Source organism: Dendrobates tinctorius, unplaced genomic scaffold, assembly GCF_039654945.1.
Source record: "Dendrobates tinctorius isolate UK_male_01 unplaced genomic scaffold, ASM3965494v1 ptg000003l, whole genome shotgun sequence".
Lineage (NCBI taxonomy): Eukaryota > Metazoa > Chordata > Amphibia > Anura > Dendrobatidae > Dendrobates > Dendrobates tinctorius.
Genome location: NW_027361671.1, coordinates 51,010,174 through 51,033,256, shown reverse-complemented (window position 1 = coordinate 51,033,256; position 23,083 = coordinate 51,010,174). Strand labels below are relative to the sequence as shown.

At 46.8% G+C, this 23,083-nt stretch overlaps 1 protein-coding gene across 2 annotated transcripts in view; it reads left to right on the top strand.

Moving 5' to 3' along the window:
* Window positions 1-23,083, top strand: part of MCC (MCC regulator of WNT signaling pathway) — a 517,969-nt gene that overhangs the window by 5,652 nt on the left and 489,234 nt on the right. The window contains exon 1 of one of the 2 annotated variants that reach the window (XM_073551567.1): window positions 3,118-3,373. The exons of the other annotated variant lie outside the window; for it this stretch is intronic. Coding sequence (XP_073407668.1) covers window positions 3,240-3,373 — 134 coding nt within the window. The 5' untranslated portion in view covers window positions 3,118-3,239. Of the gene's footprint in view, window positions 1-3,117; window positions 3,374-23,083 lie in introns of those variants that run through there. 2 annotated transcript variants of the gene reach the window in all.

The following is a 23,083-nucleotide window of genomic DNA, read 5'->3' as shown; positions in this document are numbered from 1 at the left end:
AATTTAGATGTGATAAGTATGCCTGCAAAGCAAAGATTTTTCTACCAGAGATACACCAGGCCTCAGCCTGAGATAATAGACTGTATTATTTTTTTGGGGGGTTTGGTGTTATTTTTTAAAAAGACAAAATAATGAGTAGAACAAGGCTAGCAGACAGAACTATGCAAACTATGTCTGCGAAGCAAAGATTTTTACACCACACTAAAACCAGGCCTCAGCCTGAGATAATACAGACCGAATTAATTTTTTTTATTTTTTTGATACAAAATACTGCTGGGTATAACGACAGCGACAGCCAGGCCATAAAAAGAAAACCGCCGTAAACTAGCCAAACTTTTAGCATGCACAGATATGAGCTGGCACGGATATACCACACCAAAAAATGTGTGGCCTGTATGTTTTTTTTTGGATAAATACTGGTGTATTTAACCAAAACTAACAGCCAGACAAAAAAGAGTAAAAAGCCGTAAACTGGCGAAACTTTTAGCAAGCACAGATATGAGCTGGCACGGAGATACCACACCACAAAATGTGTGGCCTGTATTCCAATTACACCTGGGGCTAGCTATATACGGCTAATATATCCCACAGGTAGCAGCAGCAGCACCAGAACACATGAAGGGAATGGACCCTCTGATGTGTATTCAGCGACGTTCACTACCCTGCCTGCCTAACACTGTAATCTATATAATCCGGAATTAGTACTTAGAAGGACTGTTGGTTTAGCTGGATATGAGTATTTAGGATGGTAGACCCCACACTAAGAAATCCCCAATTCTGACCCTATCAAGGCAGCCGCTCTCCCTACACTCTCTCACAACACAGCTGAACGCGCCGATGATGATGCTGTGTGGCCAGCCAATCACTGCACGATGACAACTAAGATGGCTGCGGCGTTTCATAGCCTGGCAGACAATCCCTGCAGCGTGATTGGGTCTCTAAAATCCACCAAAAATGCTGGGTGGAGACCCGAGTTCCTGCCAAGTAATCCCGGAAATGCTCGGTGCTCGCCGAGTACAGTGATACTCGGGCGAGTAACGAGTAGTGGCGAGCACGTTCGCTCATCACGGAAAAGAAGAGGTTGGGCAAGGAAATGATATCACAATTGTTTTTTTTTTTTGGTTAAATAGCTTACAAACCGCAGAGAAAATCGCATGAAAATCCGCATCAAAACCGCGTGGATTTTCAACTGCGTTTTCTGCCGAGAGGAAAAATCCGCGCAGAATTTTACAAGAGCTAATCTGCAACATGTGCATATATGCAGGGTATTTTCTGCCCTAAAAATAATTATTTGTATCTGTCATCTGCATGCCACATGATCTTCATAAATTAAGGCAAAACTTGCATAAAAAAAAAATTGAGACAAAAAGCAAGATGTGAATAAACCCTACAATCCTGTCTATATCTGGAGGTTGTGCCCAGCTTTCCCAGGGTCAGACAAATGTATACCCTAGACCTGGAATATTGGTAACAAGTTATTAAGCATCAGAGAGGAGCTCTTGTTTCCTGGGCATTTCTCTGATTTCAGTGGATGCCCCATAGACTGCCCCAGGTCACAGCCTGGCATCCAGGGCACAGCCTGATATCAAGTCACAGCCTGATATCAAGTCACAGCCTGGCATCCAGGGCACAGCATGGCATCGATCCAAGGCATAGTCTGACATCAGGTCACAGCCTGACATTAGGTCACAGCCTGGCACCCAGGGCACAGCCTGGCACCCAGGGCACAGCCTGACATTAGGTCACAGCCTGGCACCCAGGGCACAGCCTGACAGGTCACAGCCTGGTATCCAGGGCACAGCCTGGCACCCAGGGCACAGCCTGACATTAGGGCACAGCCTGGCACCCAGGGCACAGCCTGACATTAGGGCACAGCCTGGCACCCAGGGCACAGCCTGACAGGTCACAGCCTGGTATCCAGGGCACAGTCTGACAGCAGGGCACAGCCTGGCACCCAGGGCACAGCCTGACATTAGGGCACAGCCTGGCACCGAGGGCACAGCCTGACAGGTCACAGCCTGGTATCCAGGGCACAGTCTGACATCAGGGCACAGCCTGGCACCCAGGGCACAGCCTGACATTAGGTCACAGCCTGGCACCCAGGGCACAGCCTGGCACCCAGGGCACAGCCTGACATTAGGTCACAGCCTGGCACCCAGGGCACAGCCTGACAGGTCACAGCCTGGTATCCAGGGCACAATCTGACATCAGGGCACAGCCTGGCACCCAGAGCACAGCCTGACATTAGGGCACAGCCTGGCACCCAGGGCACAGCCTGACAGGTCACAGCCTGGTATCCAGGGCACAGTCTGACATCAGGGCACAGCCTGGCACCCAGGGCACAGCCTGGCACCCAGGGCACAGCCTGACATTAGGGCACAGCCTGGCACCCAGGGCACAGCCTGACATTAGGGCACAGCCTGGCACCCAGGGCACAGTCTGACATCAGGGCACAGCCTGGCACCCAGGGCACAGTCTGACATCAGGGCACAGCCTGGCACCCAGGGCACAGTCTGACATCAGGGCACAGCCTGGCACCCAGGGCACAGCCTGACATTAGGGCACAGCCTGGCACCCAGGGCACAGCCTGACATTAGGGCACAGCCTGGCACCCAGGGCACAGCCTGACATTAGGGCACAGCCTGGCACCCAGGGCACAGTCTGACATCAGGGCACAGCCTGACATCAGGGCACAGCCTGACAGGTCACAGCCTGGTATCCAGGGCACAGCCTGACATTAGGGCACAGCCTGGCACCCAGGGCACAGCCTGACATCAGGGCACAGCCTGGCACCCAGGGCACAGTCTGACATCAGGGCACAGCCTGGCACCCAGGGCACAGCCTGACATCAGGGCACAGCCTGGCACCCAGGGCACAGCCTGACATCAGGGCACAGCCTGGCACCCAGGGCACAGCCTGACATTAGGGCACAGCCTGGCACCCAGGGCACAGCCTGACAGGTCACAGCCTGGTATCCAGGGCACAGTCTGACATCAGGGCACAGCCTGGCATTCTGACCTCACGGACCTGCCGTGAACTTCTCCCTCCTCACTATTCACCTCAGCGGGGGAGCTGCTGAGAGCAGGGAATGAGAGGAGGGTGTGGGAGGGGAGCGGGGAAGGAACAGCCCCCGGGAGAGAGAGGAGAGCTGGGCGGGGAACCGGTGGCTGTGTCCGCAGCTGGCTCCGGGCTGTTCCTCATCCAGCAGTGGGCAGTCTCTGGACGCCCAGCTGTGCACTATGGCGGCGGCTGTGGAAGTCACCGGGAGCAGCAGCTGCAGCGGGAGCAGCGACACCTCCAGCACCGGCGAGGAGGAGAGGATGAGGCGCCTCTTCCAGACCTGTGATGGGGACGGCGACGGCTATATCAGCAGGTATGGGGGGCGCAACTTTCCAACTACTCCTGAATAGTTGGCTGCAGGGGGCACTGATCCCCCTATGAGTGCAGGAGGCCGGGCTGAGAGCCCTTGTGCCCACTGCTGATGCCACCCTCCGGGCCCTGGGGGCACAAGGGGCTCCACTCATTGTGCCCTGGTACAGCACATGTCCCTCCTGTGCCCACCTTTCCTGGGTACAGCAGGGGGAATCTGCTGGCAGGGTCAGCTGCGCCCATTGCCCTAAGAAGTGGAGTTCTAGCAATTCCTGACATTTGTGCCCATGTGAACAGTTTATGAAGGACAGCGCTGGCACATGAGACATCCCGGGATGTGACATTTGGGCTCAGTCTTAGGCTATGTGCACACGATGCATTTTTCCTGTGGATCCGCAGCAGATTTTACCGCACAGAAACGCTGCAGATCCGCATAATGATCTACAGTAGCATGTAAATTAATGGAAAAAAAAACCCGCTGTGCAGACGCTGCGGTTTTTTCCGCACGGTTTTTGTGCAGTGCAAAAAATGCAGCATGTCACTTCTTTAGTGTGGTTTTCCACCTGCTCCATTCTCCAAATCCGCAGGGGGGAAAACCGCAATAAAAAGGAAGAAATCCGCAGGAAAAATGCAGGTCATTTGACCTGCGGATTTCTTCAAATCTGCGCGGAAAAATCCGCAGGAGGAAAATCCACGTGTGCACTTAGCCAGGATAAATGGCAGCTATGTCACATCTTAGTTTACCTAAGGCCATGTTCACACTAAGGCTATGTGCACACGGAGTTTTTTGGCTCTGCGGATTTTGGAGTGAAATCCGCAGATAAATCCGCAGGACTAAAGTCCTGCGGATTTGCCTGCGGTTTTGCTCTGCAGTTTTACACCTCATAATGGATGAGGTGTGAAACTGCCGCGTTTCTGCACAAAAGAATTGACATGCTGCGGATTGTAAACCGCAACAAAACCGCGCGGAAAAATCCGCAGCATGTGCACAGCGTTTTCCAGTTTACCATTGAAAACAATGGTACTGTACAACGCACCTAAATCTGCTGCAGAAACGCTGTGGATGCGCAGCAGAATCCGCACCGTGTGCACATACCCTTGGTGTAAAGGCACCAGAATCTGAAGCAAAAATATCTGGGGCTGACCCTGTGGTGCTCGCTGTGGGGCTTTGGGTGGAATACCCCATCCTGTTGTGTACGGCCACCCACTGTGGTGTCCAGGTAGATTGTTCACTAGGTGACATGTCACAGGTTAAAAAATCCCCCGGAATGACGAGCAGCGCAGATTACCCACTGGAGATTGTGGGGGCGATTTGTGGGAAGTTCATATGGAAATCTGCGCTGCGGAGACAATCTGTAAGGTCTTCTCACACTCAGGTGTTTTTTCTCAGTTTTTGCAGTAGAAAATCTTAAAAAAAAAAAAAAAAAAAAAAAAAAAAAAAAAAAGCACCAGTTTGAGTTGTAAAACACTGCCGAAACCTCGCTATGTGAACATGTCCTGCAAGAGGAAAACTCTTCAGGAATCATTACTTTTCTCTTGGGTTTTGTAAACCTAAAACCTCCCTTATATTAGTATTTTCTGGACTTTACCCGAGCTCCTTTTCAGCCCTTTATTCTTGCTGGAGTTTTTTCTTTGAGGGTTCGGGGGGAGCGTCTTACTGACATTCGATGGACTTTAAAAAAAATTTTTTTTCTTCTAACAAATCAGAAAACAGTAGCTTTTCACCAAAGCACTGACATACGCTTGAAAAGACTTCTTGATCTTGACGTCTTTTTAACTTTCCCATTGATTATATTTTAAAGGCAACCTCTCATATCCCCAAATAATATTAATCTGCAGATATGGGGTTAATCATCTGCTGGTTGATATCTTTCTAGCTGCCCAGTGGCTGTTATGAAAGCCCGGCTGCCGGGAGAAAATGAACATTATTCTCCCAGGAGCTGCTGGATTTCAGTCATAGAGGGCTTTCAGTCAGTGCCGTGGCGTGGTCACAGCCGTCGCTCAGTATGTCCAAAGAGCTGCGTTCTACATTACAAGCACAGTGGATGGGATTTATAGAAATCTCATGCCGACTGTGCTTCTATTTACCACTGCGTAAACTGACCCGTGGCGCGGGTTTACGAGCCGCAGCATGTCGATTTTCTGCAGCGGAGATGCTAGTCTGCGTACTCTCACCCATAGGTCATGTGCACACATTGAGTATTTGGAGAGTTTTTTACCTCAGTATACGGTCACAGGAAAAGCTTAATAGAAACATTTGGACCCCTTCTGCATTCATCACCCACTCCTGGTTTTGGCTTACAAATACTGGGGTAAAAAACTCACCAAATACTCAATGGGTGCATGTGGCCATAGTCATTCATTTGATGCGGTAAATCCACATGGTTCAGTGAACACATGCGGATTTACTTGGATGATTAGAAGGCAGCGTTTTGGATGCGTACAAAGTGCTGCTATATCCTGATCGTGGGGTCATAGCCTAACCTGTGGCTTAACCCCACATCTACCGACTAATAGCGTTTGAGGGACATGACAAGTTTCCCCTGAGTGTTTTCTTAGTGTAATCCATCAGAATAATGGACAGATCTCTTATTTTAAAGGCATAGTATATTTGAAAGCTTTTAAAAGATGTCCAGAAGCCTGAATATATCTCCAGCAAGTCATTATCCCAAATAAATTCATAGGACCAATGTTTTGATTGTTTTATAAGTATTTTTTTCTGCAATTTTTGGCTGATTCCCGAAAAAGATGTTGGAAAACGTCATTTGTAGATGCCTGAACAGTCCTTTCACCCCTTATTGACTGAGCCAGTTTTTACAATTCTGACCACTGTCAATTTGTGAGATAACTATGAAAAGCTTCAACGTATCCCACTTAAGGTTTTTTTTTTCGTGACGTATTATACTTCATGACAGTGCTAAAATTTCTTCTTTATTTATGAAAAAAAACTGAATTTTGGCAAAAATTTTGAAAATGTCAAACTTTTAATTGTGCCCTTCAATCAGTTATGTCACACAAAATAGTTAATAACATTTCCTACATGTCTACTTTACATCAGCACAATTTTGGTACCATTATTTATTTTTTTTGTTAGTAAGTTAGGTTAAAAGTTGACCAGCAATTTCTAATTCACGAAACCATTTTTTTAGGGACGACTTGAAATTTGAGGAGACTTTGAGGGGTCTATATCACAGAAAATAACCAAAAGTGACACCTTTACATCTGCTTCCCTCTAGGTGCACAAAACCACATTCAAGAAGTTTAACACATCACTTACTTTATAAGAACTAAAGCAATGTGGAAGGAAAAAATTAATATTTAATTTTTTTCAAAATTTACTCTAGACCCAAACTTGGTTTTATTTTCACAGTACCAAGACAAAATGGACCACAAAATTTGATGTGCAATTTCCCCTTCATACACCGATACCCCATATCTGGGGGGAAATCCACTGTTTGGGAGCACGACAGGGCTTGGAAGGGAAGGAACACCGTTTGACTTTTTAAAGACAAAATTGGCTTGAATCGAGAGCGGACACCATGTCACGATTGACGAGCTTCTGATTATCCTAAACTGTGGAAACCTCCCCAAGTGACCCCATTTTGGAAACCACACCCTTCAATGATTTTATCCAGGGGTATAGTGTTGATTTTGAACCCATAGGTACAACATAGAATTTGATAATATTTGGTCGTATTGAATATATCTTCAATAGTGTTGAACACAAGTGCTCCCTACTCTAGTTTGCATCAGGTGCTCGGCTATGCACTAAATATCACGGGTACTTGAGTGACATGCTCAAGTCCGTGCCCTGCATGTTTCATGACTGATAGACACTCAAAAAAAACATGCGGAGATCTGCGATACTCTGTGCATACCCAATCACCCGATGCAAACTAGAGTAGTGAGCGCTTGCTCTCAAAACTAGCTGTCATATTGTCATCACTTATTTTACTTTTGAAAAAAACAATTCTAACTCCAACACTAGCCCTAGCCACAGCCCTAGCTGCAAAGAATTGAAAAAAATTAAACATTTTTTATTTTATATATTTTTTCTAAGGGAGTGACAAAAGGGGTCTGATTTACAATTTATTTATTTTGATCACTGTGATAGGGTCTATCGCAGTGATCAAAAGGAGCCAATAGGAAAAATTCCCTATTGTTGCCGGCAGACCACGGCAGGCGCACTGAGCATGCACCCACCATTATTTTCAAGGAAGATGACCTAGAGGGCCAGGTACAGATCAGGAGGACCCGGGGATGGCGGAGGTACTGGGCGACCAGGTGACCTCCTCTCTCTCTCCTCTGATATGCTAGGTCTCATCAGAGGAGAGAGAAATTTAATTTTAAACCTGACCTTTTTTTGTTATTGGCGTTATTTGGTGAATAACGGCAATCATGTGACAGGACCATAAAAAACAACCCTCTGATCATGTTCCCCGGGGTTTGAGCTACCTCTGGTAGCAGAGTCCCCTGAGATTTTCTGACGCTGGAGGGCGCTATACCCTTATTTCTCACCTCCGTAAAAGAAGGGCGCTGAGGAATAAGTACCCTTAACTGCCTCCATTAAAAGGGGTATTGTCGCTCGTTAACGTGTTAAGGCTGTTATTATTTATTTATAAAGTGCCATTGGTTCCATGGTACTGTACATGAGAAGTTGTTAGGTACAAATTACAGATATCACTTACAGTAAACAAACTAACACTCACAGACTGATGTAGAGGGGAGAGAGGACCCTGCCCTTTCAGGATGGTTGAGAAGTAGACAGTAGTTTGGGGGGTTGCAGCAGCTTCAGTGATGGTGAGGCAGTAGCTCCAGTAGTGGTGAGGCGGCAGCGGGGATCATTGCAGGCTGTAAGCTTTCCTGAAGAGATGGGTTTTCAGGTTCTCTCTGAAGGATCCGAGAACGGTTGATAGTCGGACGTGTTGGGGCGAAGTACTCCAGAGGATGGAGGCTATTCGGGAGAAGTCTTGGAGGCGGTTGGATGAGGAGCGAATAAGTGTGGAGGAGAGAAAGATGTCTTGGGAGGACTGGCGATTACGTTAGGGAAGATATCGGGAGATTAGTTCGGAGATATATGGAGGAGACAGGTTATAGATGGCCTTGTAAGTGAGTATTAGTAATTTGAATTGGATTCGCTGAGGGAATGGGAGCCAGTGAAGAGATTTGCAGAGCGGAGGAGTAGCGAGGAGAGAGATGAATTAGTCGGGCAGCAGAGTTAGGCTATGTGCACACGTAGCGGAACTCTCGCGAGAATTCCGGAATTCCATTCCGTGGGAAAATCGCATTTTAAATTCCTGCGGAAAAACTAGCGATTTGCAAGCGTAATCAGTATGCAGAATGCTAGCGTTTTCCAAGCGATCTGTAGCATCGCTTGGAGGACTGATTGACAGGTTGGTCACACTCGTCAAACATAGTGTTTGATGAGTGTGACCAACTTTTTACTATTGAGGCTGCCTATGCGGCATCAATAGTAAAAGATATAATGTTAAAAATAATTTAAAAAAAATTAAAAATGGTGTTATATTCACCTTCCGGCGTCCCGCGCAGCCTTCCCGGACCTCAGCCATGCTTCTGTTCCCAGTAATGCCTTGCGAGACCTTTGATGATGTCGCGGTCTCGTGATAATGTAGCGGTCTTGTGAGCCCTAAAGCCCCCATCACACAGTGATCTCGCTAGCGAGATCGCTGCTGAGTCACAAGTTTTGTGACGCAACAGCGATCTCACCAGCGAGATCACTGTGTGTGACACCTATCAGCGACCGGCCCCCCCTGCCGGGTATTGCTGATCATGCTGAAATGGCCAGGACACTTTTTTGGTCGCTGGTCTCCCGCTGGCCAGCACACATTGCATCAGCGAGCATGGGAACACAGTACACACACACAGAATAAATAATTACACTGACAAAATTTAAATGTGGAAAAGCAATGGCCGAGTTGTTTTTATTCAGGGTAACTTGAAATTAGAGATGAGCGACTTTGCCTTTTTTCGGGTCGAGTCGGGTTTCATGAAACCCGACTTTCTCAAAAGTCAGGTCGAATGCAATCGGCCGATTATCGTGAAAAGTCGAAGGCCGACTGAAACACGAAACCCAATGCAAGTCAATGGGGAACCAAGGTCGGCAGTGAGTGGAGGACAGGAAACACACCTACAGTGCCCATTTTAATGCCAAAAACATCACTTCTTATTACTTAAGCTTGTCAACCTTAATTTACTTTATAATAATAGTTAGGCATTGAAAACTGGGGGGTTATTTGGCTAAAGTAGGGGGGGGAGGGTAGGCCTGGCTCCAGATTTTGTGGGCTCTGGGCCAAAGAGTGTCACTGGGCTCCTTTAACACATGCCACAATTCATGATCCTCTGATACGGCAGAGAAATAGCGGTATAGTACAATGAAAAATGCTTCACTTCTTACATATCATGACTGATATCCATTTTAAATTCTCCAATAGCTCCAAAAACGGACAGTATATTACTCCATACAGTATTATGGCCACCGCATAGTGCGCTATACAGAGTAATGAGGCCCATATATTTCTCCATACAGAATCGTTGGTCCCATATAATGTTCCATACAGTATATGATGAGCTCCACATAATGCTACAGTATATGTTGGTCCCCATGGATGAAGCTCTACTGTCTTATGGGCCCAAATAATGCTCCATATATAATGGGCCCCATTTCTAATGCTCCAGTGTATAATGGGCCCTGTAAATGCTGCTCCAGTGTCTGATGTCCAACTTTGGAATGCTCCAGTGTATGGTGGGCCTCATATATCATTCTCCAGAGTATAGTGCTCCCCAAAAATTGCTGTCCCAACATTGAAAACAATTAAATAAGTCTCCTCGCTAGGGAATCCCTGTACTAGTCTGGACTCCTCGTCGTCCCCATCTTCCATCTCACTGCACTTGGACTGTTTAGACAGAGGGCGTACAGACGTGATGTCATCGCGCTCTCTGACCAGAATGTCACTGTCAGGAAACACGGAAGGCGTCACGGCGGTGGAGCAGGGAGAGGTAAGTATTTCAACTTTGCAAGTGCTGTGAACCTGAGCAAGCAGGGGGGGCCCACTCGTTGGCGATGGCACAGGGCCCCTCATAGTTTGGCGGTGTGTCTGACAGCGGGTGGGCCCGTGGGCCCTTCCACCGGCAGAGACACTTTTGCCGTCACCCATGAGTATGCCCCCCGCCCACCTGCTCAAGGAACCTACACGTTCATCTGCACCTTCCTCTTTGTCACCGTGTAAGGTGGTATAGTATGTGGGAAGGGGAACCTGAGTTTCATCAGGGTCAGATTCTGGCTGTGTAGAGTGCGAGGGGAATTTAGTGGTCTGGGTCAATGTACCAGCAGAATCATCTAGCAGTGGCTGGGCATCAGTGCACTTGTGGCGCCCCCAGGAGTACGGTCGCCACAGTGGCATTACCTTCCTCCTAGGGAGTGTGATGTCATGCTTGGGAGCAACGAAGGATCTCTCTAGCAGTTAAACCAACACACAACACAGTTCCCACTCCATGCCAGCAGGGAGACCTCTGAACATGACTGCTGAGGAGCTGCTCTCTGTGTTCGGGAGGAGGTAAGTTAGGGCAGTCTGTGAAGGGAAGGGGAGCTGGAGGATGAGCAGAGTTAAGGCTCACTCCTAGCTGGAGTGCATGGTCCGGATTCCGGTCTCCGAGTTTGTAGGGACACTGACGGTCCTGCAGCAGAAACCGGAGGAAGTAGCAGCTGTAAATGCTCTGTTCCCAACTAAGGCTTGGAGGCCCCAGCAGCGACGTGTGTGAGCCAGAAGGAAAAGGCTATGGCTACCTGCCATACGAGAAAGTTCCAAAAGAGAGTCAACAGGGGAACTTCAGTGAACTCAGTACTGCGAGTACCTCAGATAAGCGCTAGAACGGAGGCCACACTACCTATCTGCAGAAAGAAATTCCAAATTTGCTTCCAGGCTGACCAACTCCTTCTGCAACTGTACTCTGGGTCCTGGATGGCACTTACCAAGTACAGGTAAAGGAACTGCACGACTGTGTCTGTCATCTTTCTCCTGCGCCTGGCGCACGGCTCTGCTACATCCTGCACTGCACACCATCTATCAACTCTTTCATCTGCCCTGCGACTACGGCCCTACCTGTGCAGGGCTTCTACAACTTAGCTGCACCACAACATCTGTACTAGAGAAGCGACACTGCAGCGCGGGTCAATCTGATCAAAAACCACAGGTGGCGTCACGTATCATTCACCTTTAAACGTTATTCACCCCTTTGCATGGACGCCCAGGGCCACGGAATGGGTCATCACCACCAACGTGACACATCCCTCTGAGACACCGGCCGGGTACCGATTAACCCCACTGCCCTGGCTGGCCACCCACACTCCATGTCAGATTCATCTTGGACTGGGGAATTCACGATTTGACTTGATAACTCAGGCATGGTATGATAGAAAGAGCTACATGGACTAATGTGAAGTGTGGCCTGCTGCATCATTCACTTTTGGTGGGAGTGAAGGACACAAGGAAAGGGGTTCTTCCTGACCAGGAGCCAGCACTTGACAACTCAGTGCTTGCATTTTTTGAAACTTCAGAAGAGGAGGGCATATTTGCTGGAGTCTGTTTCGGCAATGTAAGCCAAAACCAGTTCCTGATGCTCCGGCTTTAAAAGCGGTTAACCTACTCCCAGAAAAGGTAGCCTTCAGGCGTTCCGGAGCCAGACCATGACGCAGGCTCAACACCTCCTGCCTTAGCTGCTATTATGCTTTTGCCACTACCATCAGCACCAGCTGGCGCCCCAACGCCCACATCCGCAGCCTCTTCCACCAAACTTCAAAATGTTGCAGAAAATAAACCCAAAATAACATCAGATATATGGTACTGTATCAGAAGCATACAGCTCTATACAGTCAAAGGATAATTGTCAATATCCCTATATATTCCATCAGTCACACAGAGACGCTCACAGGCTCATTATGGATTAGACAAGAATATAAAAAGTAGAAAAAGTGTATAGTATCATCAGATAGGTATATATAGTATAGTTTAAACATTCTAAATCTCCGTAAATATTTCAGGAGGCAGACACAGACGCTCTCAGGCTCAGTATGGATTACAACACAATATAAAAAGCCGTAAAACGGTAATGGAACTGAAGAGTACAGCTGTACACAGTGTAGGGGTCATTGTTGTCACTCTCCGTATTTATTTCCACAGTCAGAAAATAACTCTCACTTGGTCAGTTTGGATTAGACAAGAATATAAAAAGCAGGAAATGGGTGATGTATCACAAGCGTAGAGCTGTATACACTAGTGTTGGGGTAATTTTTAAATGTACATCTAAATTGCAGGAGTAACCCACAGACTGTCACACTCTCAGGATGGATCACACCACAATATAACAAGAAGATCCACAAGAAATAATCACACGTGGGACAATGTTCCAGGTGTCAGTGATACACTTAGAGTGGTGGGTGGAGGAGGACTTCCTGGCAGATAGGGTACAGTATCACCAGATACCAGGTGTATATATAGCGTAGTTTAAACATTAAAAATGTACATCTATATATCAGGAGTAGTGTTGTGCCACCCCGCTAGTGTTCGAGTTCGTTTTGGTTCGTCGAACAGGAGGCAAGTTCGTCGAATGTTCGTCGAACACCGTCGAACACCATTGAAAACAATGGCAGGCAAACACATTCTAACACATAGGAAACAATTACAAAACACCTTGAAAGGTGTCCCAAAGCAGACAAAATGCTCAGAATACAAAAATAACATATGGAAAAGGGCGACTACATATAGAAAAGAGGTGGAGGAGTAAAAGGAGGAGGAGGAGACACAGATATAGGCATGTCATGCCCTTATGAAGTCAAGAAAGGCTGGAATAAAAATGTAAAATACAAAAAAATAAATAAAAATCTGAAATCGAAGACGATCATATGCCGTCGGACTTCCCACCATAAATTATGCCAACTGCCGATCGGGCGGCGTTATTCCCACGAACATCCGACCAGCGTCCATGAAGGCAAAGTGTTTGGTTTCTGGGGGCAGTATGGTTGCAAAGCTGAACCTTAAAGGAATGTCCAGAAGGGCACCACCAGGAGTGGAGCCTGCGGCTTAATTCGACAACACCCGGGAAACCTCAACCATGCCAGCTACAGAAAAGATTGACAGATTGCAAGCTTTGTTGATTCTGTGGGTGGTGGTGGATGTCCGTTTTTAGTTTTGCTAGCGATTTGTCAGCTTAATTCCCTAAACGAACGAGACTCCGGCATGCCCCCGCGGTACGCGTCAAGCTTACTAGAGGGACACGCGAGGCTCTGGCATGCGAGATTGATCAATAACGGGTCTGTCATGCCCTTACATGTCCGGGGCTGCATGCACGATACACTGAAAGGACCAGCGTGTGTCGCTTACAGGTACAGATAACCCGCTGAACACCGTTAGTGATGGGGATCTGGGATTCCAATTCTTCCCCGCGAACAAGGATTTTCCAGTAAGTGCAGGTCAACCGGAATTCCGGAATTAGGCCTAACCAGCATTCCAGAAAAAATGAAAAAATTAAGTGTCCAAACCACAGGTGCTGTAGCTTGCTTAACAGCTGGGCTCCTCTGCTGAATAGTTCTTGCATAAACAGGCGGCATAGCTTGGTTCACCGGTGGGCAACTCTGCTGAGTAGCAGACAGTGCTTACATAAACAGGCGGCATAGCTAGATTCACAGGTGGGCTCCTCTACTGAGCAGTAGACACCGGTTCTAGTCCCAAAGTATTCACTGGGCTAAATGGAGTTAAAAAATAATTCTTGCATAAACAGGCGGCACAGCTTGGTTCACGGGTGGGCTCCTCTGCTGAGTAGCAGACAGTGCTACAAGGCCCTAAAGGATTTTCTGGAAAAGATGCGGTAAAAAATTATTAGAAACACACACACAGTGTAGCTCCTTGACAGGTGCACTACACCGCTTGCTACCACACGCCGCTACTATGCCATGAAACAGTCTATTAACATTGAAAACCATTATTGATGTGAAAATGAAACTACGCTTTTGGTGAACGGAACCTCGAACTGCCAAATTTTAAGCACAGTGTTCGAGTTCGACGAACGGCTCGAACACCGCCCAAAACAGCTGGAATTTTAACTTGGCGAAGAGGTCGACTCGAACACCGCTCATCTCTAATCAGGAGGCAGACTCAGACATTCTCAGGCCCAGTATGGATTCGACAAGATTGTAGAAAGTTGAGAAAGGGTACAGTATCACCGGATAACAGGTATGTGTGTGTATGTTTGTGTGTGTGTATATATATGTGTGTGTATATTTCCGGAGTCCGGCAAAGACACTCAGCTTCAGTGTGGATTAGACAAGAACCTAAAAAGTAGAAAAAGGGTTGCGTATTCGAAGCGTACACCAGTATACACTGTTGGGGTATTTTTCAATCTTCATATATATATTTCAGTCTCAGTAAGACAGTCCAGATTCTCCGCAAGAGGAAACGAGATGGATACAAGTACAGACGGAAAGTCTAGTGATTTGCAGAAATTTTGGAATTACTAAGAACGGGAAAAACTCCCGGGAGAATTCTCAGAGGCGATGCTGACCCTCAATTACTTTGTCTGTGGGACAGCGAAAACAGTTCTTGTGAGGAAATGTTTGCTGTATCGCAGTACCGTGGAAGCCATCACCGTTACTCATCTCCATCAAATTGTGATCACAGGGAGAGATGTAGACATTGTCCTCACTGCCTATCATGATCTGTCAGGTAACTTTGGACTGCAAAAGACACAAGCCACAGGCCGTAGGCGATTCTATTGGATTGGCATGAGAGGACACATTTAAAAATGTGGACAGGAATGTCAAACGTCTGTGAGTTGGAAAACCGTGAAAGCTGATGATAAACCACCACTACATCTCATTGTGAGTCGACGTCCATAACAAATGGAAGCCATTGATCATCTGGAGATAGAGCCCAGCAGGACAGGGCATAGCTACGTCTTAACCATCATCTATCATTTCACCAAATTTGTATTGGCAGTCCCAGTGAAGTATTTAACAGGCCAGACTACACAGTGGTGGAGCAGGGAGAGGTAAGTATTGCAAGTGCTGGTGCCCTGAGCAAGTAGGGGGAGCCCACTCGTGGCCGGTGGTACTGTCACAGGGCCCCTCATAATACGCTGGTGTGTCTGACGGCGGGTGTGCACCCCCACCGTCAGAGACACTTGATTGTACTATGAGGGACCCTGTGCCAGTGCCGTTGCCCAAGAGTGGGCCCACCCACCTGTCCAGGGCAACGGCACTTGCACGGGTGCGTGCACCAGGTGGTGACCCCGGCCTAGGTTAGGGAGTTAGGGAGGTGGAAAAAATTGCATATGTTGGACATTCAGCAACTGCAAATAGAGTAATTGGAGAAGTCCGTGGAAGAGGAAGACAAAAGCGAGCCATTTTTCTGGCAACCTACGTGTCAGCAGGGGAGGGTGGGACAAAATCCTTTGAAACCCATGCATGGTTGATTTTAATGAAGGTTAGGTCATCAACATTTTAGGTCGACAGACGGATCCTTTTTTCTGTCAAGATTGATCCAGCAGCACTGAAGACTCTTTCAGATAACACACTAGCAACAGGGCAAGCGAGCTCCTGTAAGGTATATTGTGCCAACTCAGGCCAGGTGTCAAGTTTACTGGCCCAATAGTCAAAGGGGAATGACCGGTGAGGGAGAATATCGATATAGGAGAAGTAGTTTACCATAGTTGACAACTGCTGTCTCCTGTCACTTTCAATCGATGCAGTATTACCAGTTGTGTGAGCGGTACTTGAAAAATCAGTCCACAACATAGTCATGAAACCCCTGTGTCCAATGCCACTTCGGCTGTGTGCGCAACAAACACCTCTTCCATGTGCCCCCTACGGCTCGTAGGAGAAACATCACCGCCGCTGTGTGCTGGGAATGCCTCAAACAAACGGTTTACCAGAGTTGCTTGTTTGTTAGCCAATATTAGCTCTAGGTTCTCCTGTGGCATGATGTTTTGGAATTTGCCTTTATAGCGTGGATCCAGGATGCTGGCCAACCAGTAGTCGTCATCGTTCATCATTTTGGCAATGCGGGGGTCCCTTTTTAGGATCTGCAAGGCATAATCGGACATGTGGGCCAGTGTTCCAGGTGTCAATGATGCACTGTGAGTGCTGGGTGGAGGAGCACTTTCTGGCAAATCAACATCCCTCCAGTCACATACAAACCCTGTACCTGACCTTGCCACACCAACATTTTGTCTTGCCCCCTGAGATGCATCCTCCTCCCCTAAATAATCATCCCCAACATCCTCCTCCTCCTTCTCTTCCTCTTCTTCCTTCACCTCATCCACGAGACTTCCCTGAGCAGACAATGGCTGACTGTCATCAAGGCTTCCCTCCTCCTCTTCCTCCTCGGCTGCAGACGCCTGCTCCTTAATGTCTGTCAAAGTTTGCATGAGCAGACGCATAAGTGGGATGCTCATGCTTATGATGGCGTCATCTGCGCTTACCAGCCATGTGCATTCTCTTTCAGCTTCGACCACTGCACACCAGACAACTCAATGTCTGCCCGCAAACCGCCTGACCGTATATCCTCCCACAAATGAATTACAGCCTGCCTCTGTTCGCACAGCCTCTGAACCATGTGCAGGGTGGAGTTCCACCTTGTTTCAACGTCGATAATTAGACGGTGCTTGGGAAGGTGGAGCAATTGCTGCAGCTTCTGCATACGACTGGAGTGTATGGGCGACCGGCGGATGTGCGAGCACAGTCTTCGCACCTTATGGAGCAGGGCTGTTAACTCCGGATAATTATTGAGGAAGCACTGCACCACCAGGTTCAAGGTGTGAGCCAGGCAAGGTATGTGTCTGAGTTTTGAAAGGGCTATGGCTGCCACAAAATTCCGGCCGTTATCACTAACTACCTTCCCTGCTTCAAGATGTGAACTGCCCAGCCATGACTCAGTTTGTCGCTGCAAATAGTTGGCCTGTACCTCCGCGGTGTGTCTGTTGTTGCCCAAACACATCATCTTCAACACAGCCTGCTGACTCTTACCACTAACTGTTCGATAGTGGGACACCTCGTGTGCAACACTGGCAGCTGCAGATGGAGTGCTCGTGCGACTGCACTCTGTGGACGAGCTTTCGCTTCTGGAGGAGGAGGAGGAGGGTCGAATGCCTACAGCCAACTGTTTCCTATACCGTGGGCTAGGCAGCACTCCCACCGCCGCTGTCCCCTGTGGACCCTGCATCCACCACATTAACCCAGTGCGCAGTGATGGACACATAACAGCCCTGGCCATGCCTACAGGCCCATTCATCTGTTGTGAGGTGCACCTTTCCACTCACTGATTGCTTGAGTGCATGGACAATGCGGTCTTTCACATGCACGTGGAGGGCTGGGATGGCTTTTCGCGAAAAGTGGCGACTGAGTAGGTCATAGCGTGGTACTGCGTAGGCCATGAGCTCGCGGAAAGCTTTGCTTTCAACCAACCGGTAGGGCATCATCTCTAACGAGATTAGTTTGGCAATTTGGGCGTTCAAAGCCAGTGTACGCGGATGAGAGGATGAGTACTTTCTTGTCCTACTCAGAGTCTCTGGTAAGGTGAGCTGGACTTGAGAGCTGCATATGGTGGAACTAGCGAGGGACAAGGCGGACTGAGAGAGGGTTGGTGATGGTGGTGTTGGTGGTGTTGCTGATGGCCTAGATTCAGTCTTTCGTAGCAGTAACATTGTGATTCCATGAGTGATTTGCCCTTGCGACGACACCTCGACATTTTCTGCTGGTGGTGTGCTAACCGGTGGGCTTACAGTGGGGGAAGCGATGTAGCGTTGCTGACTTTCATTCGGAGCAGGTGCACATGTGGTACGTGAGGATTGGTAGTCTGTCCACGCTTGCAAGTGCATGGTGGTTAAATGTCTAAGCATGCAACTGGTATTCAAATTTCTCAGATTTTTCCCTCGGCTAAAGGTCTTTGCACACTTCTTACAGATAACTTTTGCCTGATCATTAGGATTTTGTTCAAAAAAGTGCCACACTGCACTCTTCCTACTATGGAAAACATTTTGAGGCCTTGCACCGTCTGGCCGAGCTGTCCTGCAACTCTTTTGGTTTTTGTAACCCGTTTTTTGACTGCTACGGTCTTGCCAGATAACAGCTGTTGCGATGTCGTTGCCTGCTGCGGATCCTCCTCTTCTGAGCTATTGGTAGCGGCACCCTCTTCCCCCAATGGATGCCAATCAGGGTCAACAACTGGGTCATCCATCACCTCCTCTTGAATTTCATGTGCACCTTCCTCTGTGTCACTGTGTAAGGTGGTATAGTATGCAGGAAGAGGCACCTGAGTTTCATCAGAGTTTGATTCTGCCTCAGTACAATGCGAGGACAATGTAGTGAATGTACCAGCAGAAAAATCTAGCAGTGGCTGTGCATCAGTGCACTCCATGTCAGATTCATCTTGGACTGGGGAATTCACGATTTGACTTGATAACCCAGGCATGGTATGTGAAAAGAGCTCCATGGAGTAATCTGTAGTGTGGCCTGCCGCATCCTTCACTTTTGGTAGGGGTGAAGGACACAAGGAAAGGTGTTGTTCCTGACCAGGAGCCTCCACTGACGACTCGGGGCTTTTATTTTTTGAAACTTCAGAAGAGGAGACGAGAGAGCTGGAGGCTGTGTCAGCAATGTAAGCCAAAACTTGTTCCTGAAGCTCTGGCTTTAATAGTGGTTTACCTACTCCCAGAAAAGGGAGATTTCGAGGCCTTGTGGAGCCAGACGATGATGCAGGCTCAACACCTCCTGCCTTAGGTGCTATTGTGCTTTTGCCACTACCAACAGATGCACCACCAACACCACCACCATCAGGACCAGCTGGCATACTTCCTCATTTTTGTGAAAATGTACCCAAAATACCACCAGCTATATGGTACTGTAAAACAAGGTAGAAGGTGTATATAGTATTGGTGAGAATTTGAAACTCACTAGAGATTTGAGGATGCTGAACTATTGTCTCAGGCTCAGTAGAGATTACACCTCAATGTAACAGGCTGAAATTGGATGGTGTATGACAAGGTGGAAGGTGTATATAGTATTGGTGAGAATTTGGATCTCACTAGAGATTTTAGGAGGCTGACAATGATGCTCTCAGTCCAAGTATGGACGCAGGCAGCCTAATAAGCAGGACTGCTGCACAGTGCACACACAAAAGGGTGGAAAAATGAACGCTTGGTAACTGCGCAGAAAAGAGGAAGAAAAGTGTTTTTGCTTTTAAAAAAGCAGTTTGCACAGCAGTGTGCGAACAGCAATGCAGCTATCAGGGAGCCTTATAAGGCAGCCTAATAACCAACAGAGCTGATGCACAAAAATATATCCTCCCCTGTCACTGCACACAAACTGTTGTGTTGTACAGTGGAAATCGCTAACAGCAGAAGCAGTTTTTTGGTTCTTCCCTGCCTAACGCTCTCCCTTATTCTGATTCAGCAGCAGCAACCTCTCGCTAATGATAAGATCGGCAGAAGTAAGATGGCGTTCGGCGTGCACGCCCTTTTATAGCCCCTGTGACGCCACACAAAGCCAGCCAATCACTTGCATGCCCTTCTCAAAGATGGTGGTGACCGATGCCTATGTCATCGCGTTGCCCACAGTGTGCGTCCTCCATCATTGGCGGTAATAGGGCGCTGGAAGCATCATTTGAAACGCGACTTTGGCGTTCGGGTCGCCGACCTCGTGGCCGACCTCACGCTATGGTCGGGTTTCGTTTCATGAATCCCGACTTCAGCGAAAGTCGCCGACTTTTGAATTTGACCAACCCATTTCGTTCAACTCTACTTGAAATATAATAAAACATGAAGACCAAAATTCATATCATACCATATACCAATAAATAAATACTTTCATCAACTCAATCCACTCAAATTGATAGGGCGATTTCCCCTCGAACAAAACAACACGATGTCACGGGGTCCTTCTCTGGTATCACACAATCAACAGAGCAAGCGAAGAGTGAACAATTCCAAGATCTTTATTCAGGCAAAAATACGAAAAGGTCCATATTCAGTCCACCACACAAAGGATAAGATAGTCCAGTATCAGGATAAAATGTCCAGGGAAATGAGATTCCACAACTCAAGCATCCAGAGGATAAAAATGGGTCCTTCTCTCTGAAATGCAGCCTTTTCATCATCTTGTCTCTACCGGAACTGACTTGTCCAGCTGCCGTTCTTCCCCCCCACCCCCTTCCTTGTTCTGGGGTAGTCAAACAAGTTGCCTCCCAGAAGAGAACAAAGGGCCTTAGGGATTAATGCACTACAGGGGGTCATCAAGAGACAGATACAGTGAGGCTGTAGGCTTACAATGTAATAAGAAAAACACTATGAAAATAGCTGGAATTGTTAAAAATAGGAATATACAAAAAATGACATCCACATAACATCACACCATCACAACCGACAGAGAAAAGAGAGAAGATCAAAGACAAAGAAGTAGGGAGGGTGGACGGGAGCTCCTTTCCTCAGGAATCACTGAGGTAACTGACAGGTGACAGGGCTATTTATATCCACAGTATTCCCGCACTTTTGAAATAGCCAATCAGTAAACACATAAAAAAGGTGCAAAAGCAACTGACTGGAACCAGAATGAACTTGCTCGTGCTTACACAGCTCACTAACTTTGACCTTTGAACTTTCAGTCAGTGACAGAACACCAAAACATAGACCTTTCAAGACATCAAATTAAAAACCAAAATACATAATATGGTGTCCATGTTCCCATGAGTCCTCACCCATATATTAATGGGTGGAGGGCTACAATGGGAACACAGTACACAAACAAAGAATAAATAATCACACTGACAAAATTTAAATGTGGAAAAGCAATGGCCGAGTTGTTTTTATTCAGGGTAACTTGAAATATAATAAAACATGAAGACCAAAATTCATATCATACCATATACCAATAAATAAATACTTTCATCAACTCAATCCACCCAAATTGATTGGGCGATTTCCCAACCGCCATGGCTCACAGAGACATGGACCCCCCCCAAACACTGCAGCCATTGCTCCACTATAGACTGGAGATCAGTGTTAAAAATGTCAAGAATTTTGGAAAAATGGACTAAATCATCCCTAAAAAGGCCAGGGGGAAAGCCCTCCGATTCCAGGTGTCTAAAAGAGAAGCCTTGAATTAAAAGCATGAAGTGTTCCATTCCTTTGTTGACCCGCTTCCTAATTCTGTTCAAAAAAAGATTAGGATTGGACCGTAGAAGACTAGGAATTATCTCAGAAAACGCAAAAAAGAAGCTAAGGGGAATTTAAGCTTCCAATTCGAAAAATCCTTGTGCATCTCAGCTAACAAATCTAAAGTTTTGCGCTTTCCAAGATCATTGCCCCCCAGGTGAACGATTACCAGATCAGGAAGAGGAAAAACAAAAGATAGATGAATTAATTCATTAACTAACTCCCTCCAGCACATCCCTCTAATGCTATGCCAGAAAATTTTAACTTGAGCAGGGTCAAACAATAAATTCTCAGAATACACTTTCCGTTCAGCTCTCATTCCTGGCCCAGAAAGCGAACGAATGCCCCACAATCCATACCGTTAACGAATCTGAAAAAAAAAAATGAATCATTAAAAAGAGTAAAGATTATGACGAATATAGGATTTAAATCTTCTAGAATCCCATCTACCCAACTGCTTTATACTTTCTTCTTTAAAACCCGACCTTGCTGCCTATGTTGCAGCACTGATCCTGAATGAGTGGGAGGAAATTTTTAAATGACCGATACCCAATTTAACTAAACATTTTTTCAGAATAGCACTGAATTGAAAAATTGTTGCTGGTTCTTCTTTGGAATGAATAAATAAAGGACCCATCAGCTTAGGTCTAAGTTGAACCCACTTGGCAGTGTTAAAAACCGGACAAATTGTAGAATCAGAAATGGAATTCAAACGAACACTGCTTCCTTTATCTAATTGATCGGTTTTAGACTTCCTTATAAACGGAACAATGGAAGAATCTTTCAATAAAACATCCGAAATCCAAAGACCAGAAGGTTCAGATTTGTTGGATGAAACTACCTCACTAACTCGTAAAGCGGCGAAAAACGCGATGCAAAATGCGGACCTTAAAAGAAAAGACTCAAAAGAGTCATTACATACCAGAATTAAAGTATTACAAATGTCCCTCAGCAATTGAAATGAGATTGGACGTCTCGCATCACTTTTGAAGTTTTTCTTTTTAAGGCCTTTTAAAAAATTGTTGAGCTGAGAAAAAACTGGACAGAGGCAGAGCCCCTTCTAATTTAAGGAAGAAAGATACCCCTGAAACATATTTACTCATCGTAGAAGAAACTCAGCAAACTTTAAAGCTGAAACAGGAGAAGGAGCTGAAGTCGAAAAATTATACATTAAGCAAAAATACCTCCAATAAGGCCATGCGACTGAGTAATCAGCCCATGTTTTCGAGGCTAAAGAGTTCTTTATTACAAGGGAAGTTACACTTGAAAAATGTCCCAAAGAATCTGAGGGCAAGGCGTTCGGTCTTTATCTGCAACTGGGACCAATCGATGAAAGAGAGACCACTGCTGATGACAAATGGAACGACAAATTATTAATCGCTCTCACCCAAAATGGACTTTATCCAGATGTTATGCTTTAAACAATTAAGAACTAAAGCTCTCAAAATCTTAGCTGCTTAGACATTCTTCGAGGAGAGAGTATTAATGGAAAAGAGAA